At 45.4% G+C, this 21,305-nt stretch overlaps 1 protein-coding gene across 8 annotated transcripts in view; it reads left to right on the top strand.

Moving 5' to 3' along the window:
- Nucleotides 1–21,305, top strand: part of CABIN1 (calcineurin binding protein 1) — a 1,271,888-nt gene that overhangs the window by 800,938 nt on the left and 449,645 nt on the right. For all 8 annotated transcript variants that reach the window (XM_078667788.1, XM_078667793.1, XM_078667787.1 and 5 more), the window contains one exon: nt 16,513–16,626. In XM_078667788.1, the coding sequence (XP_078523914.1) occupies nt 16,513–16,626 (114 nt within the window). The remainder of the gene's footprint in view (nt 1–16,512; nt 16,627–21,305) is intronic.

The following is a 21,305-nucleotide window of genomic DNA, read 5'->3' as shown; positions in this document are numbered from 1 at the left end:
TGCCAGAGGAGCTTCTCGCGACCTAACCCCTCGAGGTCCGCCGAGAAGACTGCTGGCATATTATCAAGAGGTCACATATATACTGTTACATTTCAAAACCGTTACCTAAGAAGGAAAAATACAAGTTGGTACAGGTTGGTGCAAAGGAAGGACCATATATGGTACACAAAGCATCTTCAGTTCAGCTCAGCTCGTTATAGCAAGGTCGATGAGGGTAACTCCCTTCTGCCTGTCTTAGGAGGGTTCACACAGCGCCTCCTGGAATGTGCTTATCCAGCCTACCCCCACCTATAACCTTGACGGGCCTAACACGCAGGAGCAGCAGTTTGTTACAGTTGTCATGCTATTTCTCGAGAGAACGACTCTCACTGACTATATTAGTTGGAGTCTGTTAATGCCACAAGCAAGCTAGGCCACAAAGATGGCACTGGTCCGGTTAATTTATAATACCCGTAAAAGGACAAAATATTCATATAGGGTGTGTAGTGACGCCTAAGTTACTATGTATACAAAGTCTATTAACGCACAAGCATCTATACTGTACTAAATAGGTACATCACGCTAATTTCTAAATAATACGGTACTTACAGGGCCTAATGCAGATTTCAGTTCCTCAAACCCTCCTTTTAGCGTGATGTAGCTAACTAATCTAGGATTACTCCTGGAAAACCTCATCAATGGCCATTAGCTCACGGATCTCCTGTTGGAGCATCTGAGTCTTAGAAGGGATAGGAGAAGGGACGATCAAAGCTGTGATCTTAGTAGCACAATAGGTGCAACAGGCCGGACCACAATGCATACAAAGGCAGCAAGTTAATAAAATGCCTGCAGCCCCAGCCACTATCATTAGTAATTTCCATCCCCATGTTGATAGGAGTCCCCAGAACCAACTAGAGAGTGACCAGGACCCATTATCAGTGTGTATTTCTGAGGCGATGCGATGTAGCTTCTGGATCGCTAAATGGACGGTAGGGGCGGAGTCTGGGATGTAAACACAGCAGGAGCTGCCGATCACGCGGCATGCCCCTCCTCGATCAGCTAAGATAACGTCCAAAACCATTCGGTTTTGAAGAGTAACGAGTCTCGTAGCCTGAAGCTCTTCCGTCATATTTGTCATAATATCTGTAGTGATATTGATGACATTTTCTACTACCCTGGACAATCGTCTCACTTCTCTACTAGTGAATATTGGACCCCAGATCGGGAACAATCCTTTAGCCACATCATAAAACTGTTGTAGGGAGGTATCAGTCTGATCAACTTCAGTCATCCCAAGCTGCCTCTTCTGTCTACTAGGAACTACCTTAGAGTCATACAATTGGTGAGTCTTGTGATAGTCTGATGGGGCTATATACACTGGGGGGGTACAAGAAAGATAAATAGCATCGACCTGCCCATCCCCGAGGCAACCAGGTGTAAGCATTTTCCCCACAAACAAAATAAAAATTCGGAGGAGTTAGTAATGGTGGACTGCTAAAAATGTTCATTCTATAAATATAATTACAGGCACTGTTCCCATCCTGCAAATGTTCCATCCCTTGTACACAGAAGGCAGAGGAGGAATTCAGAATAGGTATAGGCATAATTCGTTCACTAGTGACTTTCCTGGTAATAAACTGCTGAAAATACTGTGAATGATTGAAGTTAGCAAAGTCGTAAAGTTCATTTTGCAACCAAGTACTGTTTTCATGAGTAGTGTATAAGTTCATGCAGGCATATGGATCCAATGATCCCTCCCCCTCATTTCCTGCTGGATCAAAACCCTGGTGAGTCTCTATATAAGCTAAGATCATATTATAATCTTTCTCCGTGTACTGCTTAGGGTTCTCCACATAATGGTTGTACATGGCAGACAACATCCGGAACCATGCCTCACAGCTTCCTAGATATGATAGAGGAAAGGAGAGGAATCGATCATGTTTATGCATAACCGATGGCAGAAGCCCACAAACCCAACAATCTGTTATATTTGTGGTGCTATGCGTTTGATGGAGCATTTCTACGAATACATTTTTAGCATAGGTCTGACGATGCCTTTCCTTATGGGGGGCTAAGGAAAACAGCAAATGCTCTGGAGGAGCAACAGTAGTTCCCATCATCGTTTGCATTGGATGCTGATATTCTAAATATATGAATACACTCATGAAAGTTACTAATATAACTGTTATCACCACTACAAAAGCTATTTTTACACGCATGGTTCAAGCAGAAAACATTCGTTCATAAAAGGGTAAATATCGTGGAACAAAAGAGCGTTCTTCTTCGGGCACAATACGACCAAAAGGGTACATTCCTAGCTGAAAGTCCAAAACTACACTGGGCCAAAGCAGACCTTCCTGCCAGAGGGTTCTTCTTTCCTGCGTCCGTCTAAAGTCTCACAGGCAGACTCCTATCGTTCATCTCAAGAAACAAAGAAATCATCAACTGATGTTCCACTTCGCGATGTCTCGAGGAAATCAGACATACAACCTGGCCTTGGTATTCAAAAATTCTTTCTTTCTGAACAGAGCACAATATCACAGTTCCAGCTCTCAACGTGTTCAGTCCAGTGTCTCGCTCAGTACCTCAGATAAGAATCTAGTAAACCCTATTTACTCAAGACTTTCCTTATCTCCTAGCTGTGTCGTCTGAGGTACTGTGATGTTTTCTTGGCCGCAGGTTGTAACGGACATGACCCGGGACTTCCTGATCAGAAAATAACACAGGAGAAGGTGTGTTACCTTCATCAGAGCCACTGCTAACGGGAATGACAGTGACAGGATATGGGGCAATTGCGGATTCTGCTGTTGCTGCCTCTTCTGATCCCGCCACTCCTTCCTCTTGCCTCTGCTCTATTTCACAGGTGTCGGAAAAAGGAACAAATCTGGTGGCTCTCTCACTTTTCTGTGTCAGAATTCCATCGGGATGGTGCTGATCCTAAGGAAGCGGGAGGGCAGCTTTTTCAGATGCGACACATGGATCCAGTGTCTCTTTCCGTCCACCTTTACTGCCGTCCGTGTCGCCAGGAGGATCTGATATGGCTTAGACCACCTCGGAGCCAGGCTGGTGTCTCGCTCGTATTTCTTGACCAGTACCCATTGGCCAGGTTCCAATCGATGTCCGGGGCCCTCTGGCAGGGGCTGCAGTACAGACGCTACCTGCTGATGAATAGAACAGAGATCTTTAGTCAGAGTATACAGGTAATCTATTAACATAGGATATTCAACATCAGTAAATGATCTCGGCCGATGGTACTCCCCATACATTTGCAGGTTGCCCAAAAATTACTTCATAAGGTGAGAGGCCAGAACGTGAATGAGGGGTGACTCGCAGCGACATGAGGGCCAATGGCAGGGTGTCTGGCCATTTTAAGCTGGTACTCTCTTGGATTTTTGCCATCTTAAGTTTCAGAATTCCGTTATATTTCTCAACTAATCCTGCTGACTGGGGGTGGCGAGCTGCATGAAATTTTTGTCGTATTTGCAGGCCATTGCAGATATGTTTAACAAGGGCCCCATGGAAATGCCCCCCGTTGTCCGACCAAATCAAACGGGGCAATCCATATCTCGGGATAAATTCCTTGATGAGGGCTTTTGCTGTTGCCAAAGCAGTGTTCTCCTTAGTCGGGTAAGCCTCAACCCATTTGCTAAAGGCACAAACCACCAGCAAAACGTATTTTAAATTGTTGACGCGCTCCATGTGGATGTAATCCATTTGGAGCTCTTCGAACGGCAAGGTCGGGGTGCAAAATTCCCACTCAAAACAGCTTCCCCTTTCCCTGGGTTATGTTGCAAACAGACCATACAATATTGGACTAGATGGACAGCCGTCTTCTGAATATTGGGGTTATTCCATACTGTGTCCAATAAAGCACAAATGCTTTTAGCCCCAATATGAGTTGGGCCATGAGCCATAGTTACAACGGCCTGTACCAAAGCATTGGGCAATAGCCATCGTTGTTTTTCGGTCAAATCAACCCAACAGTTATTTTCATCCAACCTTCCTACCTCCTGTTCCCATCGAACCAACTCAACCGGTGTAGCATCTTTCTGTATTTCTTGCACGCTTTCTATGGTGTTATTAAACAAATCAGATTCCTCCACCCACCTTGAAGAAGAGGTTACGAACATAGAGGAAAGTGTGGACTGAGCCGTTTGTTTAGCGACTTGGTCAGCAAAAGCATTCCCCTTACCCACTTCATCCACCACTGCCTTATGTGCACTGCATTTAATTATTGCTACTTTCTTGGGTAAAGTCAGGGCCGTAAGCAATCGCAACACCAAGGGACCATTCTGTATCTTCTGACCATGAGAGGTAAGAAAACCTCGTTCTCTCCAAAGCCGCCCAAAACTATGGGCCACGCCGAAGGCGTATTGGCTGTCAGTATAGATGTTAACCTCTGACCCCTCACTCAATTCACAGGCTCGCAGTAATGCCACTAGCTCAGCAGCTTGGGCTGATCGATAGGGAACTCGAGAAGTCTCAACTACTGTTTTTAGTGTCGTGATTGCATATGCAGCTGTTGTTGTGCCATCTGTTAGCTTGAAACAAGAACCGTCCACATACAATTCTCCTTGGGGGTCAGATAGAGGAATGTCTGTGAGGTCAATTCTCCCCTTCGTTTCTTCTTCTGTCCGAAATATACAATCATGGACATCGTTTTGAATTTCACCCGAAGGGAGAGGTAGCAATGTGGCAGGATTTAAAGTGGCACATCGCTTAATCGTGATATGCGGGGCAAACAGAGTCAATTCGTAACCAGTGAGGCGTGCACTTGTAAGATGCTGCGTTTTTGTTTTATTCAATAATGCGTCCACAGCATGAGGCACCATTACAGTCAGCCGCAGTGGCCCTCAAACAGCTAGGAAGTGCTCCGGCCACATTATCCAATGTGGCCGAGAAGTAGGCAAAAGGTCTTTGCTTACCACCAAATCCTTGTGTTAACACTGAAAGCGAGCAACCGTCATGCACATACAGTACAAAAGGTTTACGGTAATCAGGAGTACCCAAGATGGGTGCAGAACAAAGAGCAGATTTCAGAGAGTCAAAAGAATGCTGACATTCATCAGTCCACGGGAGAGGCTCATGCACATCTTTAGTGGTTAAATGTAACCAAGGTTTAGCAAGAAGTGAAAAATTAGGAATCCATTGGCGACAGTAGGAAGTAATGCCAAGAAAAGCACGAACATCACGCTGGGTGCAAGGCACAGACATGTTAGAGATAGTAGTAATACGCTCAGGAGTCAAACGCCTTCCCTCCTTCGATAGTAGATGACCTAAGCAGTCACCTCCTGTCGACAATATTAGAACTTAGACAAGGAAACCTTATTACCTTTTGCCGCTAGATGGTGCAACAATTTGACAGTGGCGTCTTTACAACCCTCTTCGGTGTCTGACGCAATCAACAAATCGCCCACATATTGCAAGAGCACATTACCTTCAGGCAAAATCAAATCGTCTAGAACTGCTTTAAGGGCCTGACTATAAATGCTAGGACTCTCAGTATAGCCTTGAAGTGCGTGGCAAAATCTAAAGCTTCGCCCAGATAACGAGAAGCCGAAGATCTGACGGCTATCGGGGTGGATTGGGATGCTGAAGAAAGCATTCTTCAGATCAATGACTGAAAAATACTTTGCAGTTGGAGGGATCATAGTAAGTATGGTAGTTATGTCAGACACTACTGGAAACTGAGGCACTACAATCTTATTAACCTCCCGCAGGTCGATCACAAAACGATGTGTATCGACATAATCTGAATCAGAAGCCTTTTTCAAAATCGGGAGAATAGGGCTGTTACATACATTCGCAGCTGTTTCCTCGACTACGCCTTTGTCAATTAAGTCCTGTATAATTGAAAGTAAAGCTCGTTCACCAGCTGGCGAAATCTTATATTGAGGTATCCGCGGCAGCCTTACACCAGGTTTCAGTGTGATATGGACGGGACGGATGTCTAACTTACCGACATCCGCATCCCCCGTCGCCCACAGAGTAGAAGGGACAGTGTCGAATTCGGGTGGAAGAGGTTCATTTTTAGCAAAGTACTGTTTCATGTCTATATTAGGAGGTTGTATTGTCAGGTAAACACCATCCGGGGAGCAATGAATTTTCACATTCAATTTCTTCAACATATCTAGACCCAATAGATTTTCACCACAATGCGAAGTCAACAGGAAGGGGGAGTCAATAGTAACTGGACCAATAGTGAATGGGAGTGGTCCAGAAATGGGGATTACCACCGGAACTCCCGAAAATCCCACCAAAACATTATTTTGCCCGGACAGAGCAGCCCCTGGGACCAGCGATCGAGCAACAGAACTATTCATTGCTCCTGTGTCAATTAGAAAATTCTCGGAAGTCCCCATCAATTCCCCCTTCACATAGGGTCCTTGTTGATTGACTGGTATCGACACCTGGCCCCCACTCTGTCCTTGGCTGTCCTATGTATAAATATACCCATCTTGGTCTCCGAACGCATAATCCTCATTAAAGTTTTGCCTACCTTGAGGATTATCGAAATGGTTTCGTTCGGATTGTCCTTGCGCTGCTCCTTCTCTACGCATGTCACTTCGGTCTGGGCCACCTCTACCACGTCCTCGGCCAGCTCCGTCCTGTGCTAACAGTAGCAGACACTGGGCTCTCCAAAGCCCTTCCTGTTTACAATATGCACACTGATTTATCCCCAGCGATGGGGCTGGGCCTCCACCCCTTCCTGTCCCCACCCCTCTGGACACGGGCCCTCGGACGCCTCTCCCTCCTCCTCGTCCTCTTACAACTTGCTGCAATAACACCCTAGTCTTGAGGTCCTTAGCTTTCTTCTTATCCTTACTCTCGTTTTCCCTATGCTCATAGTACTGGGCCATACTCAGTATAACCGAAGGGGTGGACGTCGTCCAAGTGCTCTCGGCGGCTTGCAGCCGGGTAGAAACTTCTGGTAACAGATTGGTCATGAAACGATTTACAAACAACCGGATCCCACCCTCTGCAGCAAGGTCCTGTGCGCTAAAATCAATAAATGTACCTTCAAATCTAGTGAAGAAATCAGAAACACTTTCGTCCTTCTTTTGTTTACAGGCGGTCAGTTTATCCCAATCGACCTTGCGAGGGGGAATCAAGGTATGCATGTAAGCAATAATTTTTGCTGGGAGAGTAGTAATTTCGTTCTTCGGCTTGTCCCCGAGTTTGCGGTCCTGATCCCATTCTTTCAGCTGTTCCCAGGTTCCCCCTAATTGGGCTGCATGATCAGTGTCATGAACCTGTCGCCATATATCCACAGGAACCAACAACCCGAAAAACAATTCAACATCTGCTAAAGTCATTACTGCTGAGGCTGCAGCTTCAGTTAATTCCTTATAGTAAGCTGTGGGATTCTTACGGGGATCCGGAAGCTGCGATTTGAGGGCCAGAACTTCACTTCTTTTCCATAGAGTGTATACCCATTGCGCCTGAAACCAAGCCTCCACTCTATCTCTCGTAACTATATTCTGATCATTGCGTAGTTCAGGTATTTCAGGATGATAAATGGGATGCACTTTCCTCATGGGATGTTGGGAATGCCAATTAGGACATTTCAAAAACATTCTTCCTCTGTATTTTACCAATGTCTCCACGTTCTTATACACTTCTCCTGGGTTTAAATCGAACTTGCGAGCTCGATCCAAAATATCATACAGTATCTGTGGAGCCAACCCGTCCCGAAAACATTTCTCCCAAACGTCAATGAGGTAACGAGACATTTGATGCAAAGCATGCTGTTGCATAACGGGTTCAAGATCCCTTATAGTACTCCATAAGTCAGTCACAGTGTACACATTTTTCCGCATCCATTTAATTGCCTGTTCTGCTATTGCTTCCTTTTCGCTATATCCCAACGCTGCTCTTGTGAATAATCGCCTAGCGTTTAGCCCGCTTGGATCCCCGAACGGAGTACGATCCCCAGTTTCGGGTGTCGCGCCAGCCGATTGAGAGGTCCATATGGGACTTGGACTGGCCAAAATTACATGAGAGCTCCCCGGGGATTGCTGTGTATCAGGAATTAGGGTAGCCGCGTCTCTTAGTGAGGTAGGTGCGGTACGTAATGTACCCGCAGAGGCTAGAGACGCAGCTACCTCTGGGGCCGAGGCTAAAGGAGCAGTGGCCGTCTGAAGGGGTACAGCGGGGTATATACGTTGCGATGCATACGGTGGGGGAGGTCGAACATCTAATAAATCCTCTATTTCATCTTCAGCTTCATTGCGAGTAACATAACTCTTATCTACCTGCAATCTAAACTGCCTGCCCAAACAATCAATATTCTGTTCAATGTGGTTTTTATCATAGGCGATAGGATTCTGAGTAACCGCCTGTCCTTGTTTTATCTTTATTAGATTCTCTGCTCTAATGCGCCTTCGCTTTGCTTCTTTCTGCCATTTATTAAGGGTATCAAACATGGCCTGTCTGCTGCGTTTAGCGAACAGACGATCTTGCAAATATTGGATCTTCTTTTCATCAAAAGACCCCGTCAACGGCCATTGTAATTCTACATTATCATTAGTGTATGTATGCCATAAGGTATTAAACAAAAGTGGCGCAATCCCGTGCTTGCAATACATATCATGACTGGGGCTCCCCTCTGGAGGAGCCGGTTGGATTTCATCCAGTCTCGTGCCTCTTCGGCAAATACAGCCAAAACATAGTTTACTGAAGCATGGCATTACCTTTCTCTGGTCTAATTTTGTTAGCTGGAAGGGAAAAGGTTTTTTACAATACTCTCATACACATGGCCATGTTCAAACTACTTCAATTATGCACATGCAATAAACATTCAACAATCTTCAAACGACATAAAAGACAGAACAAATTCAGACTAATCAAAAGGCAGAGCCCATCAACTCCTGCCTATGGAGAACTTGTGTACTTTCCAAGTCTTTAACAGAAACCCGAAATCAAGTAGTCTTGTTCTTAGACTACCTAGAGATAGCCACACAGGTTCTCAAACCACAGACTGACCTACGGACCATGCGGCAGCCTTCCTGGGTCACCTCCCGGACTATTCTGGCTTAGCCCGCTTTTTCAAGCGTCGCCTCAGATCTGTCCAAAGGCTACCCAATCATGACTACCAGCATTTCTGAGAGCAGTCCGGCCGGGTGTGAACTTTTCCACAAGTCACACCTAGGTGTCTGGATCGTATCTCTATTATTCACCAAATGTGCTCAAAACAGGAGCGTCCGCCCGTGCAGTCTCAGTACTGCCCCGTCAGACCCCCTTCAAGTTCCCCGTGGTCTCAAACCACCAAATACTTCAAACCAAAATCAAAAGGATATCCAACATAAACAAGACGAATCACTCACCTGGTGCACTCAGGTACGATTGCAAGTTTCTCCACTGCCAACTCCTGAAGACCAACACGGTCTGCTTCTGGGTTACACCCGTAGGCCTCCAGGGTGGGGTCAGTAGCAGCTGAGGCTCTCCTGATCGGGAGAGCGGAGTAACCCTCAAACTTTTTGGTCAGTCCTCCCCCTCGATCAAGATTACCATTCCCAATGTCCCGTTCTTTTCCGATTACGGAGGGATGACCCCAACGCGGAGTCCCGGCGGAGTCGCCAACTGAAGTACCGAAAATAAATAAATCATATAGAGCTATACTTACTAATAGCCCCCAATACCAATTACCAATAATCGGTCAGTTGGCAGTGAAGAAGGTTCAATCGTTTATTGAACAAACAACTCTGCCAGAGGAGCTTCTCGCGACCTAACCCCTCGTGGTCCGCCGAGAAGTCTGCTGGCATATTATCAAGAGGTCACATATATACTGTTACATTTCGAAACCGTTACCTAAGAAGGAAAAATACAAGTTGGTACAGGTTGTTGCAAAGGAAGTACCATATATGGTACACAAAGCATCTTCAGTTCAGCTCAGCTCGTTACAGCAAGGTCGATCAGGGTAACTCCCTTCTGCCTGTCTTAGGAGGGTTCGCACAGCGCCTCCTGGAATGTGCTTATCCAGCCTACCCCCACCTATAACCTTGACGGGCCTAACACGCAGGAGCAGCAGTTTGTTACAGTTGTCATGCTATTTCTCGAGAGAACGACTCTCACTGACTATATTAGTTGGAGTCTGTTAATGCCACAAGCAAGCTAGGCCACAAAGATGGCACTGGTCCGGTTAATTTATAATACCCGTAAAAGGACAAAATATTCATATAGGGTGTGTAGTGACGCCTAAGTTACTATGTATACAAAGTCTATTAACGCACCAGCATCTATACTGTACTAAATAGGTACATCACGCTAATTTCTAAATAATACGGTACTTACAGGGCCTAATGCAGATTTCAGTTCCTCAGTCTCTGCTCCTGAGGACTCCCAGAGCTGAGCTGCACCCCTTTGTGACCGATGGTCATCCTAAAGGTGCATATGTATCGCAGGGGCAACTTCGGTGCGAATGGTGTCGTGCTGGGAGAGGTCTGCAGCTCCCTGCACTAGCTCCCGTACACCACTCGGAGTAGGTTGTTAGGGGCCAAAGGTAGTGTTGACTTAGGGAGTAATAGTTTGTGCACGAGGCACAGGGCTCCGAGCTCACCCCCATGCACACCTCAGCTAGATTACATCTGGACAGCCAGCTCGTTAGCCATGAGCTGAGCCGCTAAGCAATAGAGCTCAAATACCAGGGTTCCCAGTCCTCCTTGGCTCGGCAGGAGCTGTAGTTTAGTCTGGGCCACTCTGCGTCTCCTCTTGTTCCATATGAGGCCACCTTGCATTTTGTTCAGCAAGTGGAATATACGACGGGGAGAAGTGGTCAGTATGTTGGTAAAGTAGTGTAATAGGCTTGGCAACATCACCATTTTGGAGAGTGCGACATGACCCTGAACCGTCCAGACCCCAGACCGCCTTCTGGTGCTCCCTGCACCAGAAGGCGATCTGGGGGGTCTCGAAGGGACGTTGCCATCTATTAGTTTCAACCGGAATGGCGTGTGGTGGGCAGTCTGGTGTAGTGGGAACAGGCCCACACTCCTTGCTTTGCTCTAGCCATTTAGCCACTGCTATTCGTCATTCAGATTGGGGTCTAACTTGAGCCGTAGCTCTTCTCTCACTCTGAGCTTGTTCCGTCTCAGCCTAAATCGATCCTCTATTCCTTCCTTTAATCCTTCACCAGCATGTAAAGTGGATGTTAGCATACGTAATGTGCTCGCAAAGTTCTCTGCACTCTCCTTTTCATTTCCCTCCTGTCAAACTGATGTCTTTCTGTCGCTCTACTAACCTTAGGGTTATAAACTCACTCATAGCATGGTGAAACTACGGACGATTCTCAAACACCTCACCAAAAACCTCTTAATAACTCGCTCTTCATTTCATTTTTCAAAATGATCACTCACACTGCTGTGGCATCATGCCCCAAAACATTTTCCACTTTGATACCCTCATCACTGGAGGTGTTAACGTCTGCATCATGAGAAGCTAAGTTCCATAGGGTAGAAAATAATGACAACGCAACAAAAAAAATCCCAGTAGCACCAGTAGGTAAGTCACCAGGTAGTCCGCATGTCCACACTGGGAGGTGTTGATAATGGTCAATCAAAGGGACTGCAACAAAGGCTCGAGACAGGTCTGATGGCAGGTGTGCTTGGTGCATTGGAGTCATGGACAAATCATAAAAATGGCAGAGGTATAGGGGAAGTAACATCACCCACCCTTTGAATCTCCAATGGCATCACTGGGTTGCACTCTTGTCCCACTCTTTACCTCTTAGCAGCCTCCTTTTTGCTACTCAGGCCCGTAGTAAGATATGAAATGTAAACCACAGAAAGCAGTCCTGGAAATTAGAGCTCTGTTGACTTTCTGTTCCTTCCACTGCCTTCTTGATTCCTGAGATCGGGGGTAAAAAGGCAGCGCTGGGGGCACCAAAGGCTGAGCCGGCTGTAGCTACGACAGAGTTGTGAACTGTTCCTGGAGGATCTCTTGAAGGTTGAGATGCATCAGCTCGGAGTCTTCTGTCCATCACTGGGTGGGCCTTAGTGCTCAGGCGAAGCACTGGAAGGTGGGAATTTCCCTTCCTGCTAACAGGCAGGCACTTTCCATACTTGCGCATTTGATAGAAAAAAATTGGTAAGCAGTGACCAGCCCAAAAATATTTTCATCAACTAGCGCAAAAATAGTTTTTGGACGATTGGTCTTTGCAAGTGTTGGTGCACAAAATTGACTTTGTGAGGGACCTGCTGATTTAGTCTAAACCTAAGATTCCACAACAAGATCCATTTTTATTTTTGACTTGAAAATCCCGATATATTTCATGTTTTTCTAGAAATACATAATATTTTAATTCTTAAAGGTTATTTATCCGTTTTCATTCAAGGTGCAGTGCTCACTTCAAGCACACTCAGATGACATGGGCCTATCATAGCCTTACCTCCTATTGGTGCATACGTTTTGGCAAAAAGAAGCTGATTTAAAGGACCATCGGCCTTTCTTTTGTTTGAGTATCATCCTGGCTGGAAGCTATCTGAAGCCTAACAGCTAAATGCCAGAGTAAATGAGGGAAACACAGGCACAAATCTTATTACCACTCCACAAGTACTTAAGAGAATCTATGATTTGGTAGCACATTTTTGAGTGTGTTCAACCCCTTAATGTAAGATGTATGCACGGAATGTTGGATTTATCTGTCTGGATGAGTTATTACCCAAATACTTTAATAGCACTTGCAGTTTTTTTTCATTATTTTATAGTGCTACTCGTCCAAGTGTAAGGTATCAGAGTATGTTACATCACATACACGTTATACAGAGGCACTGAATCATACAAGTGTATAAATCAGTGTACAGGAAATGTTCCATAAGACAATGTTGTAGCCACATGTTCTTTATTCTGGTAGGCATTTTAATGGTGAGTGAATGGTTGAGAGAAATACAAAGTCAGGATTTAAAACACAGTGCTGTGGTTGGGGTTGTGTGCACTAATAATACAGCGTGAGAAAATAGCAATGAGGTTCTTAACTCATCCCTTGAAGTATGCATGGATCTTCTTTATGCTGGTTCATAGCTCACTGTGCTGCATTAGAGGGAGTGCAGCTTATGAACTGCAAGTAACAAAAGAATCACTGTGTCAGAAACAGTAAACCACTTTGCCGTTTACATAAAATACGTATCTGTGATCTGTATGTTACACAATGTATTTTGCTGCAGCCACCCTCCATACTGCTTTATGAGTCTGAAACTGACTGGACAAACATAGACCTCTCCAGCAAGTGCATTAATCATCACAGGTGTCTTACCCTTATTAGTATCCCCTGAGAATTGTTGGGTACACAAACCTCTCTGCAGCAGGTACCTTAACCATGTAAGATATCCTCAAACTTTGTATAGTTGTGACCAATCAAGGAGTGCAGAACAGATTTACTGTCACATTTGTCCCAGTTGCCACTTTCTTGGCTGCAGAGTTTAAAAAAAAACATACATGTATACGTTGATTGTCAGACACCGATTTTCATAACTCTGTCCGTCGTGACTCTACCCCATTTTTGCAGTCACAAATTGACCCCCCAATTTAAGGGATTATGGAGTTAATGTTTACCATTTCCAATAACTGTCCACCACGGTACACCCCCTCGCCTTTAATCTGGCTCTTGAAGGTTCCTTTTAATCTTTGCTCATTTCCTTCCTCATTTTTATTCCGTCTTCATATCCCTTTCTTTTCCCAGTTTCCACCTTTCTCCCTTGTTCTGGGTCAGAGTCTTCACGATGAAAAGTAACTACGGGTCTCCAAAACTGAGGGCCAGTGTGCCCCACCTATAACCATTGGCTAAAAAGTTAAAAAGGCAGAGGTCCTTTTGGACACTTCGGAGTGCTGGTCCAGTAATTTTGTAACCTGTTAGTGTGCTCTAGTGAAATGTTGGTGCTGTCTTACTTATTTTACATTTATTTTTATTGTATTACCTTTTATACTGATGTCGTTCCTCATGTCGTTGATATGGACATGTGTGTGACATCACTTCCTGTCATGTGCTAATATAAGCTAATTATGTATATCCTCAGAATCTGCAGAACTGTGCCACTGTATAGCAGCTATCTGAAACTAGAACATGTTTACATGCCCATTTTAATGTATTTCACCACCGTATGGGGAGCACCCAGAGAGGGAATGAATCAGCATGTCGGAGTAGTTGGGGCCTTGAGGTAAAACACTTGGGGCCCGATGTAGGTAAAAGGCATTTACCGATTCGTAAATACCGAATTTTACCGATTCGGTATTTACAAATCGGTAAATGCTATGTAGGTATTTTTTCCGATTTTATTACCGAATCTGTAACATTCGGTAATTACCGAATCGGTATTTACCGATTTGGTAATTACCATTGATTCCTATGGGCCTTGAGGCACATAGGAACCAATGTCAATTACCGAATCGGTAAATACCGATTCGGTAAAATTACCGAATTTACAAGGGGGACAGGGTGTCACTTTGACACCCTGTTGCACCCCTGATTCAGGCTTGTGTGCCATGTGGCACACATACATGCCCTGAGGGCATGTATGTGTGTCACATGGCACAGGTGTACATGCACAGATGTGCATGTACACAGGAATTCGTTATTTACCATCAAATAATATTTGATGGTAAATAACGAATTTCTAAGGCCCTGTGGCACTGTTTTCAGAGCCACCTACGTTTCAGATTACCGATTCGGTAAAATTACAGAATCGGTAAATACCGATTCTGTAAATTTACCGAGTCGGTAATCTTTAACCCCCAGATTCATCAAAGTCCTGTTTTGCGAGTCCTTAATAGCGATTTTTAAGTAATCGCTATAAAGGACTCGCAAAACGGGATGCATGTAGAAATCGCTATATTTTTTGCGATTTCTACTGCTTCCTTATTTGCGATTCGCTAATTGCTAATCGCAAATAAAGAATGACTCCCCATTCATTCCTATGGGTAGGCCCATAGGAATCAATGGGGAGTCATTCCTTATTTGCGATTAGCAATTAGCGTATCGCAAATAAGGAAGTGATTTCAAGGGTGCCAGGGTGTCCAAAGGACACCCTGTAGCACCCCTGAAATGGTAATGTACACTGGTGTTGCGCACACACATGTCCAAAGGACATGTGTGTGTGTGTAACATACAACTTAGAAAAATGCACTAAAGTGCATTTTTCGAAGTTTTCGCTATTTACCACGTAGTTAGACTTCGCGGTAAATAGCGGCCCCAGATTGCGAATTCACAATTTTAAAATGGTTCATGAATTGCATTTAAGGAATCTCTAATTGAGATTCCTTAAATGCAATTATTCGCAATTTAGCGATTTCTAGATTTACGATCTTTGCATTTGGGATGATGAATCCCAAATGCAAAAATAGCGCTCGCAAAGGGCCAGATTCTCAGAATCTGGCCCTTTGTGAGCCGATTTTGCCTTGATGAATCTGGCTGTAAGCCCCCTACATCTGAAAATCCAAATACCGGTCGGTAACGGACCGGTATTTGCCGTCCTACATCTGGCCCTTGGTGTGTTTGTAGGCTGGAGCCTGACAGTCTCTCTACTCCAACAATGAGGCACTAGTTATGGCACTAAATAACTAATGCTTAGTTGTTAACACGTTTTAAGGTATTGAATACTCCATTCAGAAAGAGGGGCTCAGAGTACTTGTCTGAGAAACTACGGGCTTTGAAGGGACACTGTTTTTCTCTAAGTTTGAGGTTGGGGCTGAGCATTCTTTCTTGGTGCTTATAAAATACCAAGATAACTGAAGAGCTGGATTTACCATATCTTCTACAGGGTGCAGTACCATACGTGGCCAAAAGAGGTCCGGCCACATATGGTACTACTCCCTGCAACATGGCTAGGTAAAAAAAACATTGCCATTTATAATGCCAGTAACTCCAACTCCAACAAACACGAGACCGATTGGATTTCCAATGCAATAGGTTTCGCATTTGTTAAAGTTAGAGCTGTTGCCGTTGAAACTGACAATGTGTTTTACTTTTGCATTTTTACACAGTTGGCAATAGTCCTATGCAAATATAATAACTCTACTGCAAATAAAAAAAACAAAAGTAAAAAACATTGTTATTTTCAACGTCAACGGCTTTAACTTTAACTAATGCGAGAACTATTGCATTGCAAATGCCTATTTAAGGCTAAAGTTGGGACGAGTCCCCCCCTCCGATATAGACAAATGAAGAGTGGCTGGCACTTGGCACAGAGGGAGCTCTCGGGAGGGCATGGGACTGCCTGTCTGGGATCTTAAGGGTTTCAGGTAACATTAGTTTTTGCTGCCCGAGTTGTGGCCCTCTCTTCAGCCTGAGAGCCCCCGCTCTGCATGCACCCAGGGCAGCTCCACAAACACACCGTGGAAACCGCATTGGCAGACTGTTTTGGTTTTCTTTAAACAGTCGAAATGCAAGCAGTGCTGGCCTGCCCTCCCAGCGGGCACCGAGGGGGAGGAGTGGGGGCGCCGACTCCAGACGAGGCCAGCCAGGCAGGAGGAAGCGGCAGCGGCGGTGCCCAGCCCGCCCCGTGTCTCCCACTCACGCTCATTTCCATCCTTCTTCTCCTTCCACAGAACCTCCAGTGGGCCCGAGATGTGTTGCTAGGCAGCAGTATCCCATGGCAGCAGCTGAAGCACATGCCAGCACAGGGGCTCTTCTGCGAGAGGAACAAGACCAATTTCTTCAACGTAAGTTCTGTCTTCTTCTTTCCGCGCTGCCTGAGCCGGCCGCCTCTCCCCCGCGCTGCCTTCTCCCGCGTTGTTTTCTCCACGCTCGCACCTGTGCTTGTTTACTCTGCTTGGAAGGGCTCTGGGAACTCGTGCCGTAGTAACGGTGCTCGTGGTGTGGGGAAGAGACCAGAGCAGTGGGCTGTGTTTATTGTGTCGGGAATGTTTGTGTGCACACGTATTCTGTGGCAGGGGGAATGCTTGTTGGTCGTGTAGGGTTCCTTCATGTAGTTTGGTGTTGTTGGAAGTGTTTGGGCAGCTGTGGAGTGCTTAGGTAGTTTGGTGTTATCACCAGTGGTTGGGTTGCTGGGGAGTGCTCAGGTAGTTTTGTGTTGTTGACAGTGGTTGGGCAGCTCCGGAGTGCTTGGGTGGTTTGGTGCTATTGACAGTGGTTGTGCAGCTGGGGAGTGCTTCGGTTGTTTGGTGTTATTGGCAGTGTTTGGGCAGCTGGGGAGTGCTTCGGTTGTTTGGTGTTATTGGAAGTGTTTGGGCAACTGTGGAGTGCTTAGGTAGTTTGGTGTTATTGGCAGTGTTTGGGCAACTGTGGAGTGCTTAGGTAGTTTGGTGTTATCACCAGTGGTTGGATTGCTGGGGAGTGCTCAGGTAGTTTTGTGTTGTTGACAGTGGTTGGGCAGCTCAGGAGTGCTTGGGTGGTTTGGTGCTATTGACAGTGGCTGGGCAGCTGGGGAGTGCTTCGGTTGTTTGGTGTTATTGGCAGTGTTTGGGAAGCTGTGGAGTGCTTGGGTAGTTTGGTCTTATTGGCAGTGTCTGGCCACCTAGGGAGTGTTTGGGTGATTTGGTGCTATTGACAGTCGTTGGGCAGCTGGGGAGAGCTTAGGTGATTTGGTGTTATTGGGATCTCTGTGCAGCTGGGGATTCTTCACGCAGTTTGGTGTTATTGACAGTGGTCGTGCTGCTGGAAGGTGCTCTGGTAGTTTGGTGCTATTGACGGTGTTTGGGCAGCTGGTACGTGCTTATGTAGTTTGGTGTTAATGACAGTGGTTGGGCAGCTGGGGATTGTTTACGCAGTTTGGTGTTATTGACAGTGGTCGGGCTGCTGGGTAGCGCTACGGTAGTTTGGTGCTATTGACAGTGATTGGGCAGCTGGGGAGTGCTTAGGTACTTGGGTGTTATTGGCAGTGTTTGGGCGCTGTGGAGTGCTTGGGTAGTTTTGGTCTTATTGGCAGTGTCTGACCAGCTAGGGAGTGCTTGGGTGGTTTGGTGCTATTGAGAGTGGTTGTGCAGCTGAGGAGTGCTTCGATAGTTTGGTGCTATTGACGGTGCATGGGAAGCTGGTACGTGCTTATGTAGTTTGGTGTTAATGACAGTGGTTGGGCAGCTGGGGATTGTTTACGAAGTTTGGTGTTATTGACCGTGGTCGGGCTGCTGGGGAGCGCTCCGGTAGTTTGGTGCTATTGACAGTGATTGGTCAGCTGGGGAGTGCTTAGGTAGTTGGGTGTTATTGGCAGTGTTTGGCCGCTGTGGAGTGCTTGGGTAGTTTTGGTCTTATTGGCAGTGTCTGGCCAGCTAGGGAGTGCTTGGGTGGTTTTGTGCTATTGACAGTGATTGGGCAGCTGGCGAGTGCTCCGGTAGTTTGGTGCTGTTGACAGTGCTTGGGCAGCTGGGGCGCGTTTAGGTAGTTTGGTGCTTGACAGTGTTTGGGAAGCTGGGAAGAGATAACATATATAGGTGTTATTGGCAGTATTTAGAACGTTGGGGAATTTTTAACTGCATGCGCGCTAGCGGGTTTTCCTGCTGCGCGCTGGATTTTCAAAAAACCCGCGTTACGTGACAAAGCCAGCTCGTCATGCGCATAGCGCAGGTAACGCCCATGACGAGCTGGCTTTGTCATCAGCGCTGAAGGGGTTAAGTCGGGTTATTCAACCTTTTTTCTATAAGAGCTACTTAAGTTGAATGAAAATAATCCCGAGCTACTAATATTATTAGTGTTGTAATAGTGACCATATGAGACATGATTACATTAATGGGCACCATATACAAGATACGAAAAGAGATCACCTCAGTTCATCAGTCATAGTTGCCAACATTAATGTAAAAAAAAAAGTGGGGGGGGGGTTGTCAACTTGAATACCTCTACATGGGTAATATATAACACCCACAGCTGCAATGCTCCTGGTACCAAGGCCATCATATTGTTAATTATCCCCAACGTTGCATGATTTATCACTCAAATATCGGCTTTAAATATATTGTGAAAATGTAACAATTTTTCTGCAAACACCAGCTTATAAATTCTGAAAATGCATGCATTTTTGGCTCAGATATTAGCCTTTTAATTTTGGCATACCTATATTAATTGTACCAGACTAAAGCTTTTAATTTAGTAGACTGAGCTGCACACAGGAGAGCTACTTATAGGAAGTTAGAGAACTACCAGTAGCTCATGAATTACACCTGAGAAGCCTGTTTTAGGTACTGTGATGCGTTTGAAGGGCTGGTACTGCCTGAGAACATTAGTTGAGGTTGGTAACTGTGATAATTTTTGTGGATTCTCTGTTATGTTTATGGGACGGGGGGTATTTTGTAGTTTTAGGGGTTGGTATGGTAGTTTTTGCTGGATTGATAACATTTGATGAAATTAGTAGTTTAAGGACTTACAATTTGTTGAGGTTATCATTAGTTTGTGTGTTTTGGCAAAGCTTTGTATTTGAGAATGCCTTTAGTGTTTGGTTAGTGTAAACAGTGCTAGGGGCTTTGGTGATGTCTGTATTGCAAGGGGAGTCTGGTAAGGTGGGTCTTATTGGCTGTGCTCTAGTGCTGTGGGTGGCTAGTTTTGGAAAGTGTCACCAGCGAAGGTGAGAGTGTCTGCAGTGTTGGAAATATTCAGTTTTGTAGGAGTGGATGTGTTCTTTGAGGGAATTTTCTAGTGCTGGAAAAGTATTAAAAGATAGTGATGCTGTTAGGTTTTGGGGACACTGTTATTGTTTCAAGCTGTAGTATTGTATGCAAGTGCTGGTAGTGTCTGAGTGCCACAGTGTCGGTAGTGTAAATTTATGTCCAGTGCTTTAAATGGGCCGGCACAGAGTACCAGCACTTTTTTATTTTGAGAGGGAGAGATGCTATATATTTAATTGGAGAGTACCAGCACTTCTCAGAAACAAGCAGGTACTCTGGTACAGAGTACCTGCACTTCAATTTTTCCATTTTAAGCACTACATATATCTATGTTTTTGATCATCAATGACGTCAGTTGTGCTGACATGTCAGTAGTGTATGCAGTATTCAGTGTTTAGTGGTGTTAGTAGAGAATGTGGTATTTATAGTTTTTGAACGTCTTTGCTAGTGTTTAGGCTGTGCCGGCAGCCTTTTTAGAAAACATTAGTTAATTGGCGTGTGGGTTATTTTATTTCTTTAAAAAAAAAAAAATTATATTTGGTTATTTTGCATTGGAGTGGGTATGGGCCCCACAAGGATCTGTGCAAACAGAAGGATAATATTTGCATCGATAACCATTTCCATGCTGCGAAATACCTGCCAAACATGTCGGTGAAGCAATAATACACCATTATGCAGACAGTTGTTAATCTCAATAATGCAGCATATGATACGTCCAATACTAATACAACATGACAGTGCAATAATACGACCATGTGATATGATATTGTGTAACACACGTCAGGGATAGGAGGAAGCCACTCATGGATCCTCTTCTGGCAGGGGAGGTGGGGGGGGGGGCGCAGGTCAATTCCTCGATAGGTCGCCCATTGTGTCCAGATCTTGCGATGTTTCCTAGGGGCGTGTGGGTTATTTGATAGGGATTGAGGAAATTAGTAGTTGTATTGGGAGTTGTAACTGTTTGGGATTGTATGAAGTGTTAGGGGTGTTTTGGTGGGATTTTGGGGCTCATGTCTAGTATGCAGTGCCTTGTAGGGAGCGTCTGGGAGCAGTAGGGAGTGTCAGGGCTATGCCTCTCTTTAGGGTTAATAAAGAAGCGTTTACGTGCAGGTATTGAGATGGTGGTGGGGGGGATTAACGGCAGTAGACAGTGCAAATGGAGAATTATTAGGAGATTGATACAGGATACTGCTTTGAGCCCTTGACTTGCTTTTTATGTGCCTGGTTACTGTGCGAGTGAGATTTATTAATAATGTACCAGCAAGCTACCAAAATATCCCCAAGGCATTTTAAAACAGACAGTGAGAGGATGTAAAAGAGGAAAACAGAAGGAGTTGCATGCTGCCTTTGAACAGCCACATTTACTGAAATTTAAGCTCATCTGGAGTAGTGTGGCTCACTGGTTAGAGGCGGCCCGGGACCAGGGCTCAATTCCCGACGCGGCAGGGTCGTGGACTTGGGTCAGCGGACTCGATAATTCTCGCTTCGGTGCTTACTCTAATCAGGGGTACCACTCGGCAACTCTGGGCATTAGCTTGCCTAATCTCCACAACGGCCCCATCAACTCTGGGGATGCCTGGCTCCACCTTGGGGACTCCCAGCAGGGACCATCCCACAGGGAAAGTCAGGACAGGTTCCCCAGAGTTATACAGCGCCAGGAGACCTACGGACGGGTAGCAGTGCGCTTTACAAGCTCAAATACATTTACATCTGGTCCCAACTTTCTGAAAGGTTCCTTGTATTTGACCTCGCCATACCCTAATCTAGATATGGTATGCTGGATG

Source organism: Lissotriton helveticus, chromosome 11 (genome assembly GCF_964261635.1).
Source record: "Lissotriton helveticus chromosome 11, aLisHel1.1, whole genome shotgun sequence".
Taxonomy (NCBI): domain Eukaryota; kingdom Metazoa; phylum Chordata; class Amphibia; order Caudata; family Salamandridae; genus Lissotriton; species Lissotriton helveticus.
This window is presented reverse-complemented; position numbering and strand designations above follow the sequence as displayed.